This window comes from Heptranchias perlo, chromosome 6 (assembly GCF_035084215.1).
Source record: "Heptranchias perlo isolate sHepPer1 chromosome 6, sHepPer1.hap1, whole genome shotgun sequence".
In the NCBI taxonomy this organism is placed as follows: Eukaryota; Metazoa; Chordata; class Chondrichthyes; order Hexanchiformes; family Hexanchidae; genus Heptranchias; species Heptranchias perlo.
In genome coordinates, this window is record NC_090330.1 from 62,656,636 (window position 1) to 62,684,568 (window position 27,933).

General features: G+C 46.4%; 1 protein-coding gene across 1 annotated transcript in view; it reads right to left on the reverse strand.

Annotated features, from left to right (window-relative positions):
- LOC137323195 (uncharacterized) overlaps positions 1-27,933 on the reverse strand; it is an 85,912-nt gene that overhangs the window by 43,634 nt on the left and 14,345 nt on the right. The window contains exons 6-10 of the mRNA XM_067986703.1: positions 26,029-26,155; positions 24,639-24,760; positions 18,240-18,393; positions 18,031-18,131; positions 12,083-12,172 (exon numbers count right to left, since the gene is read on the reverse strand). Of these exons, the coding sequence (XP_067842804.1) occupies positions 12,083-12,172; positions 18,031-18,131; positions 18,240-18,393; positions 24,639-24,760; positions 26,029-26,155 (594 nt within the window). The remainder of the gene's footprint in view (positions 1-12,082; positions 12,173-18,030; positions 18,132-18,239; positions 18,394-24,638; positions 24,761-26,028; positions 26,156-27,933) is intronic.

Below are 27,933 nucleotides of genomic sequence, written 5' to 3' on the forward strand. Positions count from 1 at the left end.
CACAAAGGAAGATGGTAGTGGTTGTTGGAGGCCAAACATCTCAGCCCCAGGGCATTGCTGCAGGAGTTCCTCAGGGCAGTGTCCTCAGCCCAACCATCTTCAGCTGCTTCATCAATGACCTTCCCTCCATCATAAGGTCAGAAATGGGAATGTTCGCTGATGATTGCACAGAGTTCGGTTCCATTCACAACCCCTCAAATAATGAAGCAGTCCGAGCCCGCATGCAGCAAGACCTGGACAACATCCAGGCTTGGGCTGATAAGTGGCAAGTAACATTCGCTCCAGACAAGTGCCAGGCAATGACCACCTCCAATAAGAGAGAGTCTAACCACCTCCCCATGACATTCAACAGCATTACCATCGCCAAATCCCCCACCATCAACAACCTGGGGGTCACCATTGACCAGAAACTTAACTGGACCAGCCATATAAATACTGTGGCTACAAGAGCAGGTCAGAGGCTGGGTATTCTGCGGCGAGTGACTCACCTCCTGACTCCCCAAAGCCTTTCCACCATCTACAAGGCACAAGTCAGGAATACAGTGATGGAATACTCCCCACTTGCCTGGATGAGTGCAGCTCCAACAACACTCAAGAAGCTCGACACCATCTAGGACAAAGCAGCCCGCTTGATTGGCACCCCATCCACCACCCTAAACATTCACTCCCTTCACCACCGGCGCACAGTGGCTGCAGTGTGTACCATCCACAGGATGCACTGCAGCAACTCGCCAAGGCTTCTTCGACAGCACCTCCCAAATCCGCGACCTCTACCACCTAGAAGGACAAGAGCAGCAGGTACATGGGAACAACACCACCTACACGTTCCCCTCCAAGTCACACACCATCCCGACTTGGAAATATATCGCCGTTCCTTCATCGTCGCTGGGTCAAAATCCTGGAACTCCCTTCCTAACAGCACTATGGGAGAACCCTCACCATACGGACTGCAGCGGTTCAAGAAGGCGGCTCACCACCACCTTCTCAAGGGCAATTAGAGATGGGCAACAAATGCCGGCCTCACCAGTGACACCCACATCCCATGAACGAATATAAAAAAAATTGTCGAGGCATAGAATAGAAGTGCAGGGAGGTTATGCTAGAACTGTATAAAACACTAGTTAGGCCACAGCTTGAGTACAGTGTACAGTTCTGGTCACCATATTACGAGATGGATGTAATTGCACTAGAGAGGGTACAAAGGAGATTTACGAGGATGTTGCCAGGGCTGGAGAATTTTAGCTATGAGGAAAGATTGGATTGGCTGGGGTTGTTTTCTTTGGAACAGAGGAGGTTGAGAGGTGATTTAATTGAGGTATACAAAATTATGAGGGGCCTAGATAGAGAGGATAGGAAGGATCTATTTCCTTTAGCAGAGAAGTCAATAACCAGGGGGCATAGATTTAAAGTGATTGGTAGAAGGATTAGAGGAAAGCTGAGGAAAATCTTTTTCACCCAGAGGGTGGTGGGTGTCTGGAACTCACTGCCTCAAAGGGTGGTGAGGGAAAAACACTCGTCACATTTAAAGTGTACCTGGATATGCCCCTGAAGTGCCATAGCCTACAAGGCTACGGACCAAGTGCTGGGAAGTGAGATTCGGCTGGGTTATTTTTTATTCGTTCATGGGATGTGGACATCGCTGGCAAGGCCAGCATTTATTGCCCATCCCTAATTGCCCTTGAGAAGGTGGTGGTGAGCCACCTTCTTGAACTGCTGCAGTCCATGTGGTGAAGGTTCTCCCACAGTGCTGTTAGGTAGGGAGATCCAGGATTTTGACCCAGTGACGATGAAGGAACGCCGATATATTTCCAAGTCGGGATGGTGTATGACTTGGACGGGAATATGCAGGTGGTGTTTCTCCCTTGTTCTTCTAGGTGGTAGAGATCACAGGTTTGGGAGGTGCTGTTGAAAAAGCCTTGGCGAGACGCTGCAGTGCATCCTGTAGATGGTACACACTGTAGCCATGGTGCACCGGTGGTGAAGGTAGTGAATGTTTAGGGTGGTGGATGGGTGCCAATCAAGTGGGCTGCTTTGTCCTGATGGTGTCGAGCTTCTTGAATGTTTTTGGAGCCGCACTCATTCAGGTAAGTGGAGAGTATTCCATCACACTCCTGACTTGTGCCTTGTAGATGATGGAAAGGCTTTGAGGAGTCTAGAGGTGAGTCACTCGCCACAGAATACCCAATCTCTGACCTGCTCTTGTAGCCACAGTATTTATGTGGCTGGTCCAGTTAAGTTTCTGGCCAATGGTGACCCCCACAATGTTGATGGTGGGGGATTCGGTGATGGTAATGCCGCTGAATGTCAAGGGGAGGTGTTGGAGATGGTCACTTGTCTGGCCCGAATGTTACTTGCCACTTATCAGCCCAAGCCCAAGCCTGGATGTTGTCCAGGTCTTGCTGCGTTTGGCACAGACTGCTTCATCATCTGAGGGGTTGCGAATGGAACTGAACACTGTGCAATCATCAGCGAACATCCCCATTTCTGACCTTATTATGGAGGGAAGTTCATTGATGAAGCAGCTGAAGATGGTTGGGCCTAGGACACTGCCCTGAGGAACTCCTGTAGCAATGTCCTGGGGCTGAGATGATTGGCCTCCAACAACCACTACCATCTTCCTTTGTGCTCGGTATGACCCCAGCTGATGGAGAGTTTTCCCCCTGATTCCCATTGACTTCAATTTTACTAGGGTTCCTTGATGTCACACTCGGTCAAATGCTGCCTTGATGTCAAGGGCAGTCACTCTCACCTCACCTCTGGAATTCAGCTCTTTTGTCCATGTTTGGACCAAGGCAGTAATGAGGTTTGGAGCCGAGTGGTCCTGGCAGAACCCAAACTGAGCATCGGTGAGTAGGTTATTGGCGAGTAACTGCTGCCTGACAGCGCTGTCGACGACACCTTCCATCACTTTGCTGATGATTGAGAGTTGACTGATGGGGCGGTAATTGTCAGATTGGATTTGTCCTGCTTTTTGTGGACAGGACATATCTGGGCAATTTTCCACTTTGTCAGGTAGATGCCACAGTTGTACTGGAACAGTTTGGCTAGAGGCGCGGCTAGATCTGGAGCACAAGTCTTCAGCACTACAGCCGGGATGTTGTCGGGGCCCATAGCCTTTGTTGTATCCAGTGCACTCAGCCATTTCTTGATATCACATGGAGTGAATCGAATTGGCTGAAGACTGGCTTCTGTGATAGAGTCATAGAGTCATAGAGTTATACAGCACGGATAGAGGCCCTTCGGCCCATCGTGTCCGCGCCGGCCATCAAGCCCTGTCTACTCTAATCCCATATTCCAGCATTTGGTCCGTAGCCTTGTATGCTATTGCATTTCAAGTGCTCATCCAAATGCTTCTTGAATGTTGTGAGGGTTCCTGCCTCCACAACCCTTTCAGGCAGTGAGTTCCAGACTCCAACCACCCTCTGGGTGAAAAAGTTCTTTCTCAAATCCCCTCTAAACCTCCCGCCTTTTACCTTGAATCTATGTCCCCTTGTTATAGAACCCTCAACGAAGGGAAAAAGCTCCTTAGAATCCATCCTATCTATGCCCCTCATAATTTTGTACACCTCAATCATGTCCCCCTTCAGCCTCCTCTGCTCCAAGGAAAACAAACCCAATCTTCCCAGTCTCTCTTCATAGCTGAAGCGCTCCAGCCCTGGTAACATCCTGGTGAATCTCCTCTGCACCCTCTCCAAAGCGATCACATCCTTCCTGTAGTGTGGCGACCAGAACTGCACACAGTACTCCAGCTGTGGCCTAACCAGTGTTTTATACAGCTCCATCATAACCTCCTTGCTCTTATATTCTATGCCTCGGCTAATAAAGGCAAGTATCCCATATGCCTTCTTTATCACCTTATCTACCTGTTCCGCCGCCTTCAGGGATCTGTGAACTTGCACACCAAGATCCCTCTGACCCTCTGTCTTGCCTAGGGTCCTCCCATTCATTGTGTATTCCCTTGCCTTGTTAGTCCCTCCAAAGTGCATCACCTCGCACTTTTCCGGGTTAAATTCCATTTGCCACTGTTCCGCCCATCTGACCAACCCATCTATATCGTCCTGCAGACTGAGGCTATCCTCCTCGCTATTTATCACCCTACCAATTTTTGTATCATCAGCGAACTTACTGATCATACCTTTTACATTCATATCCAAGTCATTAATGTAGACCACAAACAGCAAGGGACCCAGCACCGATCCCTGTGGTACCCCACTGGCCACAGGCTTCCAGTCACAAAAACAACCTTCGACCATCACCCTCTGCCTTCTGCCACTAAGCCAGTTTTGTATCCAAAGTGCCAAGGCACCCTGGATTCCATGGGCTCGTACCTTCTTGACCAGTCTCCTGTGGGGGACTTTATCGAAGGCCTTACTGAAATCCATGTATACCACATCCACTGCGTTACCCTCATCCACATGCCTAGTCACCCCCTCAAAACATTCAATCAAATTAGTCAGACATGATCTTCCCTTGACAAAGCCATGTTGACTATCCCTGATTAATCCTTGCTTCTCCAAGTGGAGACTAATTTTGTCCTTCAGAATTTTTTCCAATAATTTTCCTACCACTGATGTTAGGCTCACTGGCCTGTAGTTCCCCGGTTTTTCCCTACTCCCCTTCTTGAATAATGGTACTACATTAGCGGTTCTTGGTTACTTGGATATGAATGTAAAAGGTATGATCAGTAAGTTCGCTGATGATACAAAAATTGGTAGGGTGGTAAATAGCGAGGAGGATAGCCTCAGTCTGCAGGACGATATAGATGGGTTGGTCAGATGGGCGGAACAGTGGCAAATGGAATTTAACCCATTAATGTAGACCACAAACAGCAAGGGACCCAGCACCGATCCCTGTGGTGAGGATATCGGGAGGAGGCCGCGATGGATCATCTGCTCGGCACTTCTGGCTGAAGATGGTTGCAAATGCTTCAGCCTTGTCTTTTGCACTCACATGCTTGTTTCTGCCATCATTAAGGATGGGGATGTTTACAGAGCCTCCTCCTCCCGTTTGTTGTTTAATTGTCCACCACCATTCACGACTGGATGTGGCAGGACTGCAGAGCTTTGATCTGATCCGTTTGTTGTGAAACTGCTTAGCTCTGTCTATAACATGTTGTTTCCACTGCTTAGCATGCATGTAGTCCTGTGTTGTAGCTTCACCAGGTTGGCACCTCATTTTCAGGTACGCCTTTTGCTGCTCCTGGCATGCTCTTCTACACTCCTCATTGAACCAGGGTTGATCCCCTAGCTTGTAGAGTGAGGAATATGCCGGGCCATGAGGTTACAGATTGTGCTGGAATACAATTCTGCTGCTGCTGATGGCCCACAGCATCTCATGGATGCCCAGTTTTGAGCTGCTAGATCTGTTCTGAATCTATCCCATTTAGCACGGTGGTAGTGCCACACAACACGCTGGATGGTGTCCTCAGTGTGAAGACGGGACTTCGTCTGCACAAGGACTGTGCGGTGGTCACTCCTACCAATACTGTCATGGACAGATGCATCTGCAACAGGTAGATTGGTGAGGACGAGGTCAAGTAGTTTTTTCCCTCGTGTTGGTTCACTCACCGCCTGCCGAAGGCCCAGTCTGGCAGCTATGTCCTTCAGGACTCGGCCAGCTCAGGTAGTAGTTGTGCCACCGAGCCACACTTGGTGATGGACATTGAAGTCCCCCACCCAGAGTACATTCGGTGCCCTTGCTACCCTTTGTGCTTCCACCAAATGGTGCTCAACATGGAGGAGGTCTGATTCATCAGCTGAGGGAGGACGGTAGGTGGTAATCAGCAGGAGGTTTCTATGCCCATATTTGACCTGATGGCATGAGATTTCATGGGGTCCAGAGTCAATGTTGAGGACTCCTAGGGCCACTCTACTGCCACCTCTGGTGGGTCTGTCCTGCCGGTGGGACAGGACATGCCCAGGAATGGTGATGGAAGAGTCTGGGACGTTGGCTGCAAGGTATCATTCTGTGAGGATTTTGAGGAGACATATAAAATTGCCAGAAAAAGCAGCAAGCCTGAGGATTCAGCAAAGGAGGACAAAGAGATTGATTAAGAGGGGAAAAATAGAGTATGAGAGTAAACTAGCAGGGAACATAAAAACTGACTGTAAAAGCTTATATAAATATGTCAAGAGAAAAAGATTAGTGAAGTCAAATGTAGGTCCCTTATAGTCAGAAATGGGGGAAATTATAATGGGGACAAAGAAATGGCAGAACAATTAAACAAATACTTTGGTTCTTTCTTCACAAAGGAGGACACAAATAACCTCCCAGAAATGTTAGGGAACCAAGGGTCTAGTGAGAGGGAGGAACTGGAGGAAACCAGTATTAGTAAAACAATAGTGCTAGGGAAATTAATGGGGCTAAAGGCTGACAAATCCCCAGGGCCTGATAATCTACATCCCAGAGTACTAAAGGAAGTGGCCCTAGAAATAATGGATGCATTGGTGATCATCTTCCAAAATTCTATAGACTCTGAAACAGTTCCTACAGATTGGAGGGTGGCAAATGTAACCCCACTATTTAAAAAAGGAGGAAGAGAAAAAACAGGGAATTACAGGCCAGTTAGCCTAACATCAGTAGTGGGGAAAATGCTAGAATCTATTCTAAAAGATGTGATAACAGAACACTTGGAGGGCATTAACGGGATTGGACAAAGTCAGCACGGGTTTATGAAAGGGAAATCATGCTTAACAAATCTACTGGAGTTTTTTGAGGATGTAACTAGTAGAATAGATAGGGGAGAACCAGTGGATGTGGCGTATTTGGATTTTCAGAAGGCTTTTGATAAGGTCCCACACAAGAGGTTAGTGTGCAAAATTAAAGCACATGGGATTGTGGGGAATATACTGGCATGGATTGAGAATTGGTTGACAGACAGGAAACAGAGAGTAGGAATAAACGGGTCTTTTTCCGGGTGGCAGGCAGTGACTAATGGGGTACTGCAGGGATCAGTGCTTGGGCACCAGCTATTCACAATATATATCAATGATTTGGATGATGGAACTAAATGTAACATTTCCAAGTTTGCAGACGACATAAAGCTGGGGTGGAATGTGAGCTGTGAGGAGGATGCAAAGAGGCTCCAATGTGATTTAGACAAGTTGGGTGAGTGGGCAAGAACATGGCAGATGCAGTATAACGTGGATAAATGTGAGGTTATCCACTTTGGTTGTAAAAACAGAAAGGCAGATTACTATCTGAATGGTGATAGATTGGGAAAAGGGGAGGTGCAACGAGACCTGGGTGTCCTTGTATACCAGTCGCTAAAAGCGAGCATTCAGGTGCAGCAAACAGTTAGGAAGGCGAATGGTATGTTGGCCTTCATTGCAAGAGGATTTGAGTACAAGGAGCAGAGATGTCTTACTGCAGTTGTACAGGGCCTTGGTGAGACCACATCTGGAGTATTGTGTGCAGTTTTGGTCTCCTTATCTGAGGAAGGATGTCCCTGCCATGGAGGGAGTGCAACGAAGGTTTACCAGACTGATTCCTGGGATGGCAGGACTGATGTATGAGGAGAGATTGGGTCGACTAGGCCTATATTCACTAGAATTTAGAAGAATGAGAGGTGACCTCATCGAAACATATAAAATTCTAACAGGACTAGACAGACTAGATGCAGGGAGGATGTTCCTGATGGCTGGGGAGTCCAGAACCAGGGGTCACAGTCTCAGGATATGGGGTATGCCATTTAGAACCGAGATGAGGAGAAATTTGTTCACTCAGAGGGTGGTGAACCTGTGGAATTCTCTACCACAGAAGGCAGTGGGGGCCAAGTCATTAGATGTATTCAAGAAGGAGATCGATATATTTCTTAATGCTAAAGGGATCAAGGGATAGGGGGAATAAGCGGGAACAGGGTACTGAGTTAGATGATCAGCCATGATCATTTTGAATGGCCTACTCTTGCTCCTATTTTCTATGTTTCTGTGTGAGTACGGTAACGTCAGGCTGTTGCTTGACTAATCTGTGGGACAGCTTTCCCAATTTTGGCACAAGTTCCCAGAAGATAGTGAGGAGGACTTTGCAGGGTCGACTGGGCTTGGTTTGCCTTTGTCGTGTCTGGTGCCTAGTGGTCCGATGCCGGGTGGTCCGTCCGGTTTTATTCTTATTATGACTTTTTGTGGCCAGATTTTACATCTGAGTGGCTTGTTAGGCCATTTCAGAGGACAATTAAGAATCAACCACATTGCCGTGGGTCTGGAGTCACATATAGGCTAGAGTTGGTAAGGACAGCAGGCTTCCTGCACCTAAAGGGCATTAGTGAACCAGATGGGTTTTTGCGAAAATCCAATAGTTTCATGGCCACCATTACTGATACTAGTTTCTTTTTATTTCAGATTTTTTTATTTAATTAATTGAATTTAAATTCCCCAGCTGCCGTGGTGTGATTTGAACTTATGATTCCTGGATTATTAGTCCAGACTTCATGGATTACTAGTCCAGTAACATCACCACTATGCTACCGTACCCCTATTGCCATGTCCTGCTCAGCCATCATGTCTGCTCACTTATGTTTCACCCAACGGTGGCTCATTTTCGGCCAGCGTGGACACGGTGGACCGAATGGCCGGCTTCTGTGCCATAAATTTTCTATGATTCTATGGTTCTAACAAGTAGCTGTCAATGGTTGAGCAGGTGGAGAGAAGCATGTGGAGAATTTTGGGGAGCAGAAGTTGCGTGTGGAGATGTAATGCAGGAGAAGATCAAAGGTAGGGTAGAGTGAGGCCATGGCGAGATTTGAAAACAAGGGCAAGAATTTTGAAATCAACACACTGGCACACAAAGAACCTGTACAACTTGAAGAGGACAGTTGTTGAGAGTGTGGGTCTTCATGTCCATTAGGGCATAGACTGTAGCATTTTGGTTGAATTGAAGCTTGTGAAGAATTGTGGCAGGGCGGTCAAGTAGAATGGCATTAGAGAAATCAAGCCTCGAGGTAATGAAGGCATGGACTAGAGTTTTTGTCAGTGATAGTGGGGAAAAATAGGAGGAGGGACAGTCAATGTTGCAGAAATGGAAGGAAGTGGTTTTGGCAAAACTTGGGGTACTGCATGTCATGACTCAGCATGGATTGCAGCTGGGAAGTTGATAGAATTGAGTTGAGAGGTTCAAAATGCTGAGGGGAGCCAAAGAGGATGGCTGCAGTTTTGCCAGCTGGAGGAAGTTTTGGCTCATCTGGGTTTTGATATCAGATAGGGAATGAGAGAGTGTGGCAACAGCCTTTGGATCAGTGATGGTCATTAGCATACATGTGTAAGCTGACCCCATGATGTACTGCTTTGGAAAACTATATGGAGGTTGAAATTTCCAATTTTTGCCACATTTTTCTTTATACAAGCCTCCATAATATGTATATACATACATGACTTTGTTAAACAGACATCACATTTGGGAGGGCTTCAAAGTATTTCCACCCGTGATTAGCATTCTTTCCTGTTCTTAGCACCATCCATAGTGATTCCAGCTACTGATTACTCTCATATAGTTCACTCCTTTCTATCACCAAGGTGTCTTTTTTTATTATTATTGCCACCTGCCATCTCCTATTTTCTCTTTCCTTTCTAAAAATCTGAGTCCTAAAATTCCTCACTTCCTGGGAGGTGAATAAATCATACAATCTGGGCAGCAAGAGGTTGCTCTGGGTATCCACCCCTTTTTTTGTAGATTTCAAAGTTCTTCGGGCGGTGACAGCAGGGCGTTTCTTGTACTTGTCCCTTCTGTGTGAATGTCACTAGTGGAATGATGTCATCTATTGGAATTCCCACTAGTTCTGCCACCATTGTCTCCACCATAATGTACACTTGTATGAAGCAGCTTTCCAGACCCTGATCCTGGCAGAAGTGGGGGCAATAAGATTCACAAAGGTAGGTTTTTTAAAGTAAATTAATCGATTTGTGATCCATTAGGAAAGCAACAAATTCAAAATTAGGTTCAGCAGCCATATTCCTCACCCCCCTTCCCCCATGCCTTGCTGGTCCCTGTCCAAAAATATACTAATACACGTCCCTGACATTTGGGATGAAGTTAAGTGAGCACCCATTGGGCAGGCAGAAGTTCTGCCCACGCCAGATACTTCCAAAAAGGCCTCTGGAGAAATTTCAGGGCTATATCCTGAAATATTTATCCCAACTTGCAGTCAAGTTTCTACTACTGGTGCCACATAAAACCAGTTAGCAGGATTCACGCTTCTAAGTCCCCTTTTATTTGTATTATTCGTAGCATTCCTTGGTTGATTGCTTTTCCCTCTTAGTTTTGTTTGCGATTGATCTTTTTGCCTGCAAGTTGTCACCCTGTTTAACTTCTGTAACACTTCCTAATTCCACTACCCCAACTTTTTTTTCTCCCCATACTATAGAACCATAGAAAGTTATGGCACAAAACTTCAGCCCATTGTGTCCGTGCCGGCCGAAAAAGATCTATCCAGCTTAATCCCACTTTCCAGCACTTGGTCCATAGCCCTATAGGTTACGGCATTTCAAGTGCACATCCAAGTACTTTTTAAATGAGCTGAGAGTTTCTGCCTCTACCACCTTTTCAGGCAGTGAGTTCCAGACCCCAACCACCGTCTGGGTGAAAAAATTTCTCCTCAGCTCCCCTCTAAACCTTCTACCAATTACTTTAAATCTATGCCCCCTGGTCACTGACCTCTCTGCTAAGGGAAATAGGTCCTCCCTATCCACTGTATCTAGTCCTGTCATGATTTTATATACCTCAATTAAATCTCCCCTCAGCTTCCTTTGTTCCAAAGAAAACAACCCCAGTCTATCTATTTAAAAATGTTGATTCATCCCTCCCCCGGCATTATTAATTTAAATCCTCATCCATTGCTATATTTACCCTCTCTGGGAGGATATCAGGACCGCGAGGTGACGAGGACGAGGATGAATGTTTCGGAAGCAGAAGTGGGGACTTACAGCAGCAGAGGTGGGCAATGTTACGGAAATGTAAGGGAGTGATTTTGGTAATATAGTGCTGAACCCGGGTTCCACATCTAGTGCCTCAGTGGCAGCTGGGAGGTTGACGGAATCAATTTCAGAGGCTCGGAGGTGTTAACTCACAATGCCTTCATGCTCAGCTTTTTACACATAATCATCTTTTTAGTAAGTTAGTTTCTTCTCCCACTGTGCCTCTCTTCCTGGATCAAAATGTCATCCCCCTAACTCTACCCCTTCCAACAACCAAATTCTTGCACTTTAACCCAACAAATTCTTTCTCATTGGACCAGATTGTTTAGTCCAGATTAGACTAATGTATCCTAATTAAGCCTTATTAAGAATATATAATATTTAAAATAATTAAATGTGGTTTATAGTGGTAAAAATCACTGTCAGTTCATATTTAATTTAGTGTTGATACACAGTCAAAAGTCAATCACAGTTTCTATTGACTTGTTCTTTATTTATTTTCAATAGGATATATTGCAACATGATTTGTGACATGAATGCATTGAACTTATGGATTTGTAGAAAGAAACATTTTGTCCAACAATACCATTATTATTCTTATATACTTTCAATGTAAATATGTAAGCAATGACATGCAAACAATTACTGAACAACGAAGAATATTCGTAGTAGAATAAATGCTAAAAGTTATTTTTAAAGCTTAAATGTTCTGTTAACATCATATTATTGCAAATTATGCATTAGATTGCACCATTAAAATGCAAGCAACAGTATTGTGAAAGAGTTAATAATTAAGTTTAGTATTATATTTGATTTGAATAGCCAGTTTTGCCTTATACCTCAGATAACATTTCCAACTTCTTCAAGCAATATTCTCCATGAAATGGAGCACACAGAGATATGGGGGGTGATTTTAAACCCTAAGAATGGGGGGATTGGGGGCGGGTAGGAGTTGAAAATAGTTGTTTTATGGGTCGCAACCGCAACCCGGTTATATTTCCTGGTTTAACTTGGGCGCCTAAAAGTACAGGCTTCCCACTGGGGATGCCAAGTCCAAAAGTTTTGCGGTTGCAACCCAAAAAAACAACTATTTTCGATTCCCACCCGCCCCCAAAGCACCCGTTATTGGGGTTTAAAATCACCCCCATGGTAACAAAGCATATTTATTTATTCACAATTCATCCACTTCTCTGGTCTGAAACGTTTGATGAAACTCCTTTTCCAGTATTTGTATATAAAAGGTCCACTTGTGAGATAATAATAACCTGTTAATAAAAAAAATAAGTTTATTTATTATTTGCTAAAAGCATGGGACCCACATTTCCTTGTGTGTTCCACCAGTTTCACGTTGTAACTCCGGCAGGACTCCGGCAGGACGTCTTGGAAACAGGCAGGTACTGGGTTTCCACTGACTCTGGGAGTTTCTAGTTGGCCTTATAACGGGCAGAACTTCTGCGTGCCTTATACAAGACCAATGATGCCAACGGGGCAGAGCCGGAATAGGGGGCAGGAACTCCTTATGCTGGGAGTTCCTGCATTTCTAGCCCAGAAGGGGTTGGTATAAGACTCAAAGCTAGTATGCTAGAGAGATGAGGTGTGTTGGTCTCCAGAACGGCGCGAGTGGATGCTGCTGGTATTGTCCAGGCCAGGGAAGCAGCATAGACCCCAGAAGACAAAATAAATTGTTTTTAAAATTCTGTTTGGTTTCCTTAGACGGGAGCACTGAGGGAGGGACTCTATGGGGCCTCTGGGGGCTCCTGGGTCTTCACCCCCATTCCCCTGACCCCCCCCCCCCCCCCCCCCACACCAATGGTGTCCAGGCATCAGATTTCCCAAAGGATGGGGCAGATGGGCACCAGAAAAACACTGATAGAGGCATGGATGCCCACTGGCCCCAAGTTAAATGGGTAGCTTTTCCAGTAACCCTGAAAAATTCAGCAGGGCCAGTACTGGAGAGCACCAGTGAACGCAATCACGAAGTAATTGCCCGATTATGCCTCGTGGATTTTTGGAGTTATATTTTCTTGAATTTAAAAGTTGGACAGATAATTTTGTTGTCCTGGGTAACTGTGTTACTATTCTTAGTAATACCAATCATGTAATCGGGGTTGGAGAGATAGTGGGTTTTTTTTACTCTCCACATAGATTTCTCTTTTCTGCTATAACCGTGCTAAAAGAAATTTAAAATAAATTGCACAAGAGTTCCTAAAAAATGTATCTATGTAAGCAAGTATCAGTCTCGGCTCAGTGGTAGCACTCCCACTTCTGAATCAAATGTTTGGGCCCAAGCCCCACTCCAGGACTTGAGCTTCAGAGCATCACTGAGGGCATCCTACATTGTCAAAGGTGCCCTTTTACAGATGAGGTGTTCAACTGATTCACTTGCTCTCAAATTAGTCAGAAAATTGAGAACAATGCAAATTGGGCACGGCAAGATTGGAGTTTCACAATTTTAGGGCTTATATACGAATGTGCAGATAATTAAAAACAAATCAGGACAATTTACTTTTGTATTAGCTTTAGCAAAAGGAACACAGCCAGGAAGAGGCAAAACAAAAGCAGTGAACCATGTGCAGTCACCATTTTGGTGGTTATTTTTTCAAGGAGTTTCCCGACAATATAAATATTTAACATTGAGTCCAGATTATGGCTCTTGGCCTCAACCAGCAACAGGACAGAAAACGTGATTCAGATCAATCCCATGGCAAGACCTAGTTAACAATTCTAGTTATACTTTTAGTTCTGAACCTTTCTTATTTGTCAAACCTGCAGACGGATAGTCAGAAAATCCTGCAGGTTTTGTTGTCACGACCTTTAACCACTCTTGTATGTATGCAAATTACAGACAATTAAATTCTACATTTTGCTGCTAAATAAAAAAAATAAAATAAGAGATTCTTTGAACCAGCAACCAACCTGTAATTTGAAAGAAGTGTTCAGCTGATATTATAAACGACGACAGCAATGCGAATTTAGGCCTGAGCTGCTATATAGATTTCTTTCAGTGTGTCTGGTGCTTTATTTGCCTTTATCACCTTTTTAGCTGTATATCTCATGCTCCCTCACTTGCACCCAAGGAAAATCATGGGCATGCAACTTACCCTACTGTGACTCTGACTATCTATCTATCTCTCTCTGTCAGTCTCTCCCTCTTTCTTTTTCTTTGCCTCTCATCCTCACTGACTTACCTCCTGACTCCCCAAAGCCTTTCCACTATCCACAAGGCACAAGTCAGAAGTCAGGAGTGTGATGGAATACTCTCCACTTCCCTGGATGAGAGCAGCTCCAACTACACTCAAGAAGCTTAACACCATCCACCACCTTAAATATTCACTCCCTTCACCACCAGTGCACCCGTGGCTACAGTGTGTACCATCTACAAGATACACTGCAGCAACTCATCAAGGCTTCTTTGACAGCACCTTCCAAACCCGTGACCTCTACCACCTAGAAAGACAAGAGCAGCAGACGCATGGGAACAACACCACCTGCACGTTCCCCTTCAAGTCACACACCATCCCGACTTGGAAATATATCACTGTTCCTTCATCATCGCTGGGTCAAAATCCTGGAACTCCCTTCCTAACAGCACTGTGGGAGAACCTTCACCACATGGTCTGCAGCGGTTCAAGAAGGCGGCTCACCACCACCTTCTCAAGGGCAATTAGGGATGGGCAGTAAATGCTGGCCTTGCCAGCGACACCCACATCCCATGAATGAATAAAAAAATTACTATCTCTCACACTGCCCCTCATGTTTTGCTATGCCTGTCCATCTGTGTCACTTTGCACAATAAGCTCTTGAAAGTAGTTTTCCTGTCAAAACATACCCCAAAAAGGATTCCAAAGTTTTACTTTGTTTTTCCTAAAGACTTCAAAACAAACTCATAATTACTGTTATAGCCTGTCTGTCCTTTCACTTTGATTACTGCTCACTGATTAGACCTCGTCCTCACCAATCTACCTGTCGCAAATGCATCTGTCCATGGCAATATTGGTAGGAGTGACCACCGCACAGTCCTCGTGGAGATGAAGTCCCGTCTTCGCACTGAGGACACCATCCAACATGTTGTGTGGCACTACCACCGTGCTAAATGGGATAGATTCAGAACAGATCTAGCAGCTCAAAACTGGGCATCCATGAGGCGCTGTGGGCCATCAGCAGCAGCAGATTTGTATTCCAGCACAATCTGTAACCTCATGGCCCGGCACATTCCTCACTCTATCATTACCAACAAGCCAGGAGATCAACCCTGGTTCAATGAGGAGTGTAGAAGAGCATGCCAGGAGCAGCACCAGGCGTATCTAAAAATGAGGTGCCATCCTGGTGAAGCTACAACTCAGGACTACATGCATGCTAAACAGTGGAAGCAACATGCTATAGACAGAGCTAAGCGATTCCACAACCAACGGATCAGATCAAAGCTCTGCAGTCCTGCCACATCCAGTCGTGAATGGTGGTGGACAATTAAACAACTAACGGGAGGAGGAGGCTCTGCAAACATCCCCATCCTCAATGATGGCGGAGTCCAGCACGTGAGTGCAAAAAACAAGGCTGAAGCGTTTGCAACCATCTTCAGCCAGAAGTGCCGAGTGGATGATCCATCTCTGCCTCCTCCCGATATCCCCACCATCACAGAAGCCAGTCTTCAGCCAATTCGATTCACTCCACGTGATATAAAGAAACGGCTGAGTGCACTGGATACAGCAAAGGCTATGGGCCCCGACAACATCCCAGCTGCAGTGCTGAAGACTTGTGCTCCAGAACTAGCTGCGCCTCGAGCCAAGCTGTTCCAGTACAGCTACAACACTGGCATCTACCCGACAATGTGGAAAATTGCCCAGGTATGTCCTGTGCACAAAAAGCAGGACAAATCCAATCTGGCCAATTACCACCCCATCAGTCTGCTCTCAATCATCAGCAAAGTGATGGAAGGTGTCGTCGACAGTGCTATCAAGCGGCACTTACTCACCAATAACCTGCTTACCGATGCTCAGTTTGGGTTCCGCCAGGACCACTCGGCTCCAGACCTCATTACAGACTTGGTCCAAACATGGACAAAAGAGCTGAATTCCAGAGGTGAGGTGAGAGTGACTGCCCTTGACATCAAGGCAGCATTTGACCGAGTGTGGCACCAAGGAGCCCTGGTAAAATTGAAGTCAATGGGAATCAGGGGGAAAACTCTCCAGTGGCTGGAGTCATACCTAGCGCAAAGGAAGATGGTAGTGGTTGTTGGAGGCCAATCATTTCAGCCCCAGGACATTGCTGCAGGAGTTCCTCAAGGTAGTGTCCTAGGCCCAACCATCTTCAGCTGCTTCATCAATGACCTTCCCTCCATCATAAGGTCAGAAATGGGGATGTTCGCTGATGATTGCACAGTGTTCGGTTCCATTCGCAACCCCTCAAATAATGAAGCAGTCCGAGCCCGCATGCAGCAAGACCTGGACAACATCCAGGCTTGGGCTCATAAGTGGCAAGTAACATTCGTGCCAGATAAGTGCCAGGCAATGGCCATCTCCAACAAGAGACAGTCTAACCACCTCCCCTTGACATTCAACGGCATTACCATCACCAAATCCCCCACCATCAACATCATGGGGGTTACCATTGACCAGAAACTTAACTGGACCAGCCATATAAATACTGTGGCTATGAGAGCAGGTCAGAGGCTGGGTATTCTACGGCGAGTGACTCACCTCATGACTCCCCAAAGCCTTTCCACCATCTACAAGGCACAAGTCAGGTGTGTGATGGAATACTCTCCACTTGCTTGGATGAGTGCAGCTCCAACAACACTCAAGAAGCTCGACACCATCCAAGATAAAGCAGCCTGCTTGATTGGCACCCCATCCACCACCCTCAACATTCACTCCCTTCACCACCGGCGCACTGTGGCTGCAGTGTGTACCATCCACAGGATGCACTGCAGCAACTCGCCAAGGCTTCTTCGACAGCACCTCCCAAACCCGTGACCTCTACCACCTAGAAGGACAAGAGCAGCAGTCACATGGGAACAACACCACCTGCACATTCCCCTCCAAGTCACACACCATCCCGACTTGGAAATATATCGCCATTCCTTCATCGTTGCTGGGTCAAAATCCTGGAACCCCCTTCCTAACAGCACTGTGGGAGAACTGTCACCACACGGACTGCAGCGGTTCAAGAAGGCGGCTCACCACCACCTTCTCAAGGGCAATTAGGGATGGGCAATAAAATGCTGGCCTCGCCAGCGACGCCCACATCCCATGAACGAATAACAAAAAAACATTCTCTGCCGAAAATCACACTAGTGCATGCCAGGAGTTTTCGCCACTTAAATTGCCTCATGCTTAGAATTATTGGCACAGGAGCTTGTGAGGAGTTACTCTCGGTATCACTTCAGCTGTCATTGATCACTTTGGGAAGATCATGATCTCAAGTTCTAGATTTTTCAGAGAGGCACAGGCCTCCAGCGGAAAATGTTACTAGATTTTTTTTTGAACACAAGAAAATGCTAGTGTATAGGTATATTTAACCATTTGTTTGTATATTTTGTAATTTGTATGATATTATTTTACAAACCTTATTAAAAGAAACTGTTTCTCAATTCGTGAGAATTCAAGGTAGTGTGAGTGACATTTGAATTGTGACAGATAGGAAATCCATGCTAAATGCACAATTTTTATATTATGGATATGTACCAAATAGTCTCCCATATTTTAAAAAGTATAAATCCTTAAAGGCAAGAGAGAAAATGATGTCCTTATAAGGTGACTGGATGGGGTCAATTTTGTGAGGCTCTGATCCTGAATGGAGCCTGGCTTTATAGGAGCACAGATCAGAGAAATGGTGGTCGGGTCCTCTGATTTGTGACACTCCTGATTTTCCAGTGATAAATATTTAATCTGACCCCTATGCCAGATTTTATGATCCATGTTCCTATAGAAAAGGGTTTTTTGCCACAAAATCAGCCCTTATATTAATGTAAAGAGATACATTCAATTAAAAATTTCTAAATTTAAAAAAATCCTTTTAAAACTCACTTGCATCTTACTTACGTCTTCCACACTGATATTATTATTTTAATTTTACTGCTGTTATTAAACCATAAGTTACCTTTCTCCACCAAATGCACACTTACCACGAAGTCTTAAAGCTGCATCCACTTTATTAATTCCTGGAAAGACCTGTTCTATTAGTTTTGGGTATCCTCTGTCCATTTGTTTGCTACGTTGATTATACCTAAATAAGAAAGTACATGGTACAGTGTGTTATGATCTCTGGGGAAACAACAACAACAAAAGCATCTGAAAATGGGTCAAAGGTAGAAAAAATTATGAAAGTACGTACTGCCAGAGTTGATTTCCAACAAAGAATATGATCCGACGCCAAGTATGTATTGTGGCATCTATTTTTTTAACACTGCTTGGAAAACCAAAGTCAGAGATGTTCTTTGGGTAACCTTGATTTAGAACACCCCTACTGAATTTCCAGTATTGAGATCCTGCAAGGAGAACAGCATTTTATTTTAAAAGTAATCGCAAAATGATTGGCCAATCCCATCACTCCATTTTATATTACAACACACCTCATAATACTATGTATAATTATGATATTCACACACTCAAATTGATTGGCCTCCAGTGATAGAACACAAACATAGATTTCCTTTATGCTAGCAATATTTGGAATAACCCATATTATTAATGGCTATGAGGAGGAGCATTCTCTAATAAGTTGAAAATCATTACTGGAAGGATAATCATGATAATGTTGCAAGTACTAAGGTCTAAAGACTACTTTCTGCAACAACTTTCAGCAGTACTACAGCAGTGGCATGATGCATGTGCTGGATCAGCCTGTTGTATATTTTCTACTGGTTTACAAAGCTATTTGTTAATACATAAAATACCATCTCAAATGATCCCACACTGAACTTCATTTTGGTTGGTTAGCTATTTTATTCCAATAGAAACTACTTTTTTGTTTCAATGGTGCTGTGAATATTTGCATCCAACTTAGGGAGGTTATTCCAGCAATCACCTCAAGAAGACTATGCATCAATTAATATCTGTGTGGTGAGACCACTTATCCACAGTACAGAGCAACACTGAAACTTTAGTATTGTGGAAGTGGTGAGACACTGAAAGGCAGAGAGGAAGGAGATCCAGAGACAAAACAGAGGGGAAAAAGGAAAATGGAAAGAAAAATATAGTGAAGAGTGGTTAGGGGAAGATGATGAGTGCAGGCTCAATAGCTTCTCTATAGGAATAGGAAAATAAATCAGCAGGTCAATCAATCTGGACCACCCTCAGTCACTGCCTATTCACGTGGAGATGGTTATATTCCAACCTTTGCACTCGAATATGCATTGTACCACTGCCTTATAGTACGTATACATAAGCGAGCGAGTGGTCAATCTATGGAACAGACTCCCTAGGGAGATGATGGAAGCAGTTAGTATTGATTCATTCAAATGTAAATTCTTTAGATTTCTTTCAGGAAATAACATTTTGGGATACAGTGGGCTCAATTTTGAAATGGTGGCGAGTTGGCAGCGGGGTTGGGGGGGTGGGGGAGGAGGTGAAGGTGCGCGTGGGAAACCCGAATAAGCAAGACTTACCATTTCCGACACTATCGCAAAATAATTGATGGTGATTAAAGTTCTTTCCGGGTTTTGCGCCCGGCAGCCAGCCTGATTGACAGGCTGGTTGCTGACAAGGGCTGCAATGCAAGGAGTGGGGGAGAGAAAGAGAGCGAGATGTCATCCAACGCTGGAACAGAAGATTGGGGGGGTTGAGAGGGGAAGATCAGGGGGGGAGATTGGTATATCAGGGGTGAGAGTGGAAGATCGGGGTGGAGAGGGGAAGATCGGGGGGGGAGAGTGGTAGATCAGGGGGGTGAGTGGAAGATCGGGGGAGGGAGGGGAAGATCGGGGGGGAGAGGGGAAGAGGGGAAGATCAGGGGGGGAGAGTGGTAGATCAGGGGTGAGAGTGGAAGATCGGGGTGGAGAGGGGAAGATCGGGGGGGGAGAGTGGTAGATCAGGGGGGTGAGTGGAAGATCGGGGGAGGGAGGGGAAGATCGGGGGGGAGAGGGGAAGATCGGGGGGGAGAGGGGACGATCGGGGGGGAGAGTGGTAGATCAGGGGGGAGAAGGGAAGATCAGGGGGGAGAGGGGAAGATCGAGGAGGCGAGGGGAAGATCGGGGGGGGGGAGAGTGGTAGATCAGGGGGGAGAAGGGAAGATCAGGGGGGAGAGGGGAAGATCGAGGAGGAGAGGGGAAGATTGAGGAGGAGAGGGGAAGATCGGGGGGGATAGTGGTAGATCGGGGGGAGAGTGGTAGATCAGGGGGGAGAGGGGAAGATCGGGGGGGGGGAGACTGGTAGATCGGGGGGAGAGTGGTAGATCAGGGGGGAGAGGGGAAGATCGGAGGGGAGAGGGGAAGATCAGGGGGGGAGAGGGGAAGATCAGGGGGGAGAGTGGTAGATCGGGGGGAAGAGTGGTAGATCAGGGGGGAGAGGGGAAGAGGGGAAGATCAGGGGGGGAGAGTGGTAGATCAGGGGGGAGAGTGGTAGATCAGGGGGGAGAGCGGAAGATCGGGGGGGAGAGTGGTAGATTAGGGGGGAGAAGGGAAGATCAGGGGGGAGAGGGGAAGATTGAGGAGGAGAGGGGAAGATCGGGGGGGAGAGTGGTAGATCAGGGGGGAGAAGGGAAGATCAGGGGGGAGAGGGGAGGATCAAGGAGGAGAGGGGAAGATCGAGGAGGAGAGGGGAAGATCGAGGAGGAGAGGGGAAGATCGGGGGGGAGAGTGGTAGATCGGGGGGAGAGGGGAAGATCGGTGGGGGGAGAGTGGTAGATCGGGGGGAGAGTGGTAGATCAGGGGGGAGAGGGGAAGATCGAGGGGGAGAGGGGAAGATCAGGGGGGGAGAGTGGTAGATCAGGGGGGAGAGGGGAAGATCGGGGGGGGGGAGAGTGGTAGATCAGAGGGGAGAGTGGTAGATCAGGGGGGAGAGGGGAAGATCGAGGGGGAGAGGGGAAGATCGAGGAGGAGAGGGGAAGATCGAGGGGGAGAGGGGAAGATCGAGGAGGAGAGGGGAAGATCGGGGGGGAGAGGGGAAGATCGGGGGGGAGTGTTGTAGATCAGGGGGGAGAGTGGTAGATCTGGGGGTGGAGAGGGGAAGATCGAGGGGGAGAGGGGAAGATCGATGAGGAGAGGGGAAGATCGAGGGGGAGAGGGGAAGATCGAGGGGGAGAGGGGAAGATCGAGGAGGAGAGGGGAAGATCGGGGGGGAGAGTTGTAGATCAGGGGGGAGAGTGGTAGATCTGGAGGTGGAGAGGGGAAGATTGGGGGGAGAGGGGAAGATGGAGGGGGATAGGGGAAGATCAGGGGGGGAGAGTGGTAGATCAGGGGGGAGAGTGGTAGATCAGGGGGAGAGGGGAAGATCGAGGGGAGAGGGGAAGATCGGGGGGGGCGAGAGTGGTAGATCAGGGGGGAGAGTGGTAGATCAGCGGGGAGAGGGGAAGATCGAGGGGGAGAGGGGAAGGTCGAGGAGGAGAGGGGAAGATCGAGGGGGAGAGGGGAAGATCGGGGGGGGGAGAGTGGTAGATTAGGGGGGAGAGGGGAAGATCGGGGGGGAGAGGAGAAGATCGAGGGGGGAGAAGGGAAGATCAGGGGGGAGAGGGGAAGATTGAGGAGGAGAGGGGAAGATTGGGGGGGAGAGTGGTAGATCAGGGGGGAGAAGGGAAGATCAGGGGGGAGAGGGGAGGATCAAGGAGGAGAGGGGAAGATCGAGGAGGAGAGGGGAAGATTGGGGGGGAGAGTGGTAGATCAGGGAGGAGAGTGGTAGATCGGGGGGAGAGGGGAAGATCGGTGGGGGGAGAGTGGTAGATCGGGGGGAGAGTGGTAGATCAGGGGGGAGAGGGGAAGATCGAGGGGGAGAGGGGAAGATCAGGGGGGGAGAGTGGTAGATCAGGGGGGAGAGGGGAAGATCGGGGGGGGAGAGTGGTAGATCAGGGGGGAGAGTGGTAGATCAGGGGGGAGAGGGGAAGATCGAGGGGGAGAGGGGAAGATCGAGGGGGAGAGGGGAAGATCGAGGAGGAGAGGGGAAGATCGAGGGGGAGAGGGGAAGATCGAGGAGGAGAGGGGAAGATCGGGGGGGAGTGTTGTAGATCAGGGGGGAGAGTGGTAGATCTGAGGGTGGAGAGGGGAAGATCGAGGGGGAGAGGGGAAGATCGATGAGGAGAGAGGAAGATCGAGGAGGAGAGGGGAAGATCGGGGGGGAGAGTTGTAGATCAGGGGGGAGAGTGGTAGATCTGGGGGTGGAGAGGGGAAGATCGGGGGGGAGAGTTGTAGATCAGGGGGGAGAGTGGTAGATCTGAGGGTGGAGAGGGGAAGATCGGGGGGAGAGGGGAAGATGGAGGGGGATAGGGGAAGATCAGGGGGGGAGAGTGGTAGATCAGGGGGGAGAGTGGTAGATCAGGGGGAGAGGGGAAGATCGAGGGGAGAGGGGAAGATCGGGGGGGGCGAGAGTGGTAGATCAGGGGGGAGAGTGGTAGATCAGGGGGAGAGGGGAAGATCGAGGGGAGAGGGGAAGATCGGGGGGGGCGAGAGTGGTAGATTAGGGGGGAGAGGGGAAGATCAGGGGGAGAGGAGAAGATCGAGGAGGAGAGGGGAAGATCGGGGGGGAGAGTGGTAGATCAGGGGGGAGAGGGGAAGATCGAGGAAGAGAGTGGAAGATTGGGGCGGAGAGGGGAAGATCGAGGGGGGAGAGTGGTAAATCAGGGGGGAGAGTGGAAGATCGGGGGGGAGAGTGGAAGATCGGGGGGGAGAGGGGAAGATCGGGGGGGAGAGGGGAAGATCGGGGGGGAGAGTGGTACATCGGGGGGGAGAGTGGTCGATCGCGGGGGAGAGGGGAAGATCGGGGGGGAGAGGGGAAGATCGGGGGGGAGAGGGGAAGATTGGGGGGGGAGAGGGGAAGATGGCGGGGGAGAGTGGTAGATCAGGGGGGAGAGGGGAAGATCGGGGTGGAGAGGGGAAGATCGAGGAGGAGAGGGGAAGATCGGGGGGAGAGTGATAGATTAGGGGGGAGAGGGGAAGATCAGGGGGGGGAGAGGGGAAGATCGGGGGGGGGAGAGTGGTAGATCATGGGGGAGAGGGGAAGATCGGGGTGGAGAGGGGAAGATCGAGGAGGAGAGGGGAAGACCGGGGGGGGAGAGTGGTAGATCAGGGGGGAGAGGGGAAGATCGAGGAGGAGAGGGGTACTTTTTGATTTGTATACTAATTGATAGAGATTGATTGTTATGATTAGTCAACAATTCCATTATCTTTGTACCATGCGACTACCAAGATGGTAGAAGGCGTACTAGGTGGACGTTGGTCTTATTTCATCCAGGAATGCTTGCATTTCCATGTTAATTTTATATGAACAGAGGAATTATTTATATTTCTGAAGATTCTTAACTTTGTTTAAAAGCCTCAAAGATACATTTTCAAGTGTAAACATGCTTATTTCCTGTTGTATAGGAGACTCAAGTGGTGGAGTTTGGTTTACATTCTTAGTGGAATTGCTTAACCTATTCCACATATGTCTTTGTGCCACAACTTCAGTCTGATAGACAAATCTGACATAATATATGGACTACAGTCTACTCCTGATAATTGAAAGTCATTTGTGTGCTAAAAAATTGAATTATCTAATAATTTGAATTAAGCAATGTAGATAATACAGCAAAGATGAGAAATTAGTGTTAAAAAATTTGAATTATCAGCTAATTTGAACTAAGCAACTTTGAACTAAGAGTAGACTCTATGGGCCAAACCTTCCTAGAAAAATAACACTGTGTTCATGATGCATGGTATTATTAATGTGTAAATCAGCCAGCCAGTTCAGGGGAAGAAGAGATACACCGTCCACTGTGAATCTCCAGGACTTGCTGGTCAATTTACACCGCTTCACCGTTTGTTTTGCACAAATGGCACCTCGCCCTGAGCCTCCCCGTTATTTTTAAGAACGTGCTGGATTTGCACATTAATTGCCCATTAAACTTGCTGCAGAAAGTTAGGGAACATAATTAACAGCATAAGTACCCTTATAACGATGTGATAATTGTTAATACGATGCCAATAAACTTCTCTGGCCCAGAAAGGGAACAATTTAAACTGTTGTGTCTCATTCCTGCATGTAGTAAATTGTTCTTAGAGATTTAAAAAATTTCAAATTTTAATTTTAAAATGTTTTTTATTACTTTTCCCTTTTGTCTCTTTTTCTCTCTTAATCCAATCTTTCTTTCCCTCTCTTTATTTTTCCCTTTGTACCTGATTTGACTCTAATTCGCTCACTCTAATTCCTTCCCTGTCGTTCCTCTGTTTCTTTCTCAATTCTTAAATTTCATTGGTTAAAGAGATAGACTGTTGGTCCCATTGTTCACTAAGGTCCCAGATGCCCAGATACACTGTTGCCCCATTGTCCTCGCTGTGCCGATATCAGCACGGACTTCCAGCAAGCAAGCTATAATTATATTTGAGCTGAATGGTGCAAGAAAAATGCTATATAACGGCACACGGTGCGAGATGCCCCCCTCCAGCAAGATTTGGCCCATGTATTATGCTTGATTAAAAAAAATTGACAGAAAAATCCAAATCAACTATAGTTGGTGTATGATTTTCATGCATCATAGACAATAGACTATTACTTACAAAGTAATAGATTTATTACTAAAATTAAATAGGAAAGGATTAAAATGTGTAACCTGTAAAAAAAATAATTTTCCTGCCCCTTCGGTATCCACAAGCAGCATCAATATTTGATCGGATAGCTGGCCAAGTGGATGCAACTGGGCGTATCTCTAAAGTCCATGCATTCTGATAGTGCCTAGATAACAATGAACAAAATTGCATCAGTGGTTACCCTGGTGCAGAAATTGATGGGGTCACTTTGAGGTCAGTACATACTCAGAAATGACCCCAATACGCTTTAATTTATCTTTATGGGAGAAGAATTGCTGTGGTTGCCATGTGTAGAAAATTTAGAAACATATTCTTTTTAAATGCATTTATGATATTGCTACACATAGAAATCTTCACCCTATAAATGACCCTATTGCAGATAAAACAGCTGATTAAATTATTAGTAGCCTCATTTAAAGAAGGCTCAGTTGCAGAAGATATATATATATAAAAAGAAGAAAACTTCAAATACTAGCAATCTGAACTAAAAACAAAAATTGCTGGAAATAACAGCAAATCCATCAGCATCTCAAAAGGAAAAAAACAAGTTAACATTTTGGGCTTAAACCCTTCATCAGGTGTAGACCCTCTGGCAAATATGGAGCCACTGTGCATTTCTATCAATTTGATTTTTCACAGCAAAGATATTGGACTTATTTCAGCTTGTTACCAGTTACTTGTAGCATTTTTTCTTTTACACAGCCTAAAATGAAGGTTAGACATGTTATTGGCAATCTACGGTCAATTTTAGCGGTTCATCGGGTAGAAAGCGGGATCTAGCAACCCTAAAATCAGACCACTGCACTTGCCATCCCATTCCTGCTCCAATCCTGCCCTGCCCCACCTGGTCCTTCGCAAGGGCGGATCAGATGCCGCTTGAATCAGGCGGGAGCCTAATTAAATTATGCAAATCGTGGTCCTATGACGTACATAGGTTCCCGATTGCAATCTTGAGGTACAAGTGGGTGGAGCACACATTGATAAGACTCTGTCCATTTGTATCGGGCAGTGAGCGGTCTAAGTAGCGGTCCTTTAAGAGAGTGCTGGCGGCCACTCACAAAGTGGCCCAGGAAATGTCTAACTCTTTTCTTAGGTGGGGTCAGGTGGAGCAGGAGTCTCCCTTCTCCCTCCCCCAGGCTCCAACTATCGGGCAGCTCCGTATGGGAGCCAGCTGATGTCCCACCCTCCCAAAACCAATGTGCTGCAGCGGGGCATCTGCTTGACATTTGCAGCTTGCCGGCGCAACGGAAATGAAGCCTGGGCCTTGCCGGCAACAAAGGGTAGGCGGTAGATGTTGTCCGCCCTTCCGTTCCCTGTTGGTAGTTAAAATTGGCCCTTCTGAATTTTAGTTTAGTTTAGCTGGGTACAGTATGAATAATGTGAATATAACATGAGGTTGAAAAAGTACTTTACTTATTTTTGAAGAAGAAAATATTGTTTCCTATCTTAACAGAAGCATCCATGAACAGGTTTGGATCACAGGTTGATGGTTCGTCTGTTGAAGGTACAGTTGGTGTTTGTGTCGACTCAACTGCGGGACCTGAATTTAAAGAGGTATAATTTAAATATCATTGAATTAGAGAAAAAAATTATTACAACATAAATACAATAATTTGTCACACAGAAGGAAAAGCCTATTGTAATCGTAAATTCATTTTGAGTATTAACTATTGGACAATAAACTTTGTTGGAATGTTCTACCTTTGTTCAATTCACTTAATTTGAGCATATATTGTCAAATTGGTGCATTTTAAAATCTATTCACATATTGAAAATTGAATAAATAATTTACAAATGAATCAGCCATACTTTAGCATTCAACATGCAAGGCACACATGTCATGAATTTCCGTGAGGTTTCTGCCGATCTCCTGCATAACTTAGGTGGAAAATTGGCAGGTACTCCAGAGAAACGGCATAAAAAATTGTTTGCGCTGTTGCTCCAAAGGTTCTACCGATCGTCTACTGAAGTTACGGCAGGAGATCGATAGAGCCCCTGCAGAAATTCTACTCCAAAATTCATAAAAGGGAGAAGGAAACAAACAACGAACCATGTGGAAGAATTAGGAGCAGTGACAAAAGCTTAGAATCATAGAATCATAGAAGTTTACAACACGGAAACAGGCCCTTCGGCCCAACATGTCCATGTCGCCCAGTTTATACCACTAAGCTAGTCCCAATTGCCTGCACTTGGCCCATATCCCTCTATACCCATCTTACCCATGTAACTGTCCAAATGCTTTTTAAAAGACAAAATTGTACCCGCCTCCACTACTGCCTCTGGCAGCTCGTTCCAGACACTCACCACCCTTTGAGTGAAAAAATTGCCCCTCTGGACCCTTTTGTATCTCTCCCCTCTCACCTTAAATCTATGCCCCCTCGTTATAGACTCCCCTACCTTTGGGAAAAGATTTTGACTATCTACCTTATCTATGCCCCTCATTATTTTATAGACTTCTATAAGATCACCCCTAAACCTCCTACTCTCCAGAGAAAAAAGTCTCAGTTTATCCAACCTCTCCCTATAAGTCAAACCATCAAGTCCCGGTAGCATCCTAGTAAATCTTTTCTGCACTCTTTCTAGTTTAATAATATCCTTTCTATAATAGGGTGACCAGAACTGTACACAGTATTCCAAGTGTGGCCTTACTAATGTCTTGTACAACTTCAACAAGACATCCCAACTCCTGTATTCAATGTTCTGACCAATAAAACCAAGCATGCTGAATGCCTTCTTCACCACCCTATCCACCTGTGACTCCACTTTCAAGGAGCTATGAACCATCTACTCCTAGATCTCTTTGTTCTATAACTCTCCCCAACGCCCTACCATTAACGGAGTAGGTCCTGGCCTGATTTGATCTACCAAAATGCATCACCTCACATTTATCTAAATTAAACTCCATCTGCCATTCATCGGCCCACTGGCCCAATTTATCAAGATCCGGTTGCAATCCTAGATAACCTTCTTCACTGTCCACAATGCCACCAATCTTGGTGTCATCTGCAAACTTACTAACCATGCCTCCTAAATTCTCATCCAAATCATTAATATAAATAACAAATAACAGCGGACCCAGCACCGATCCCTGAGGCACACCGCTGGTCACAGGCCTCCAGTTTGAAAAACAACCCTCTACAACCACCCTCTGTCTTCTGTCGTCAATCCAATTTTGTATCCAATTGGCTACCTCACCTTGTATCCCGTGAGATTTAACGTTATGTAACAACCTACCATGCGGTACCTTGTCAAAGGCTTTGCTAAAGTCCATGTAGACCACGTCTACTGCACAGCCCTCATCTATCTTCTTGGTTACCC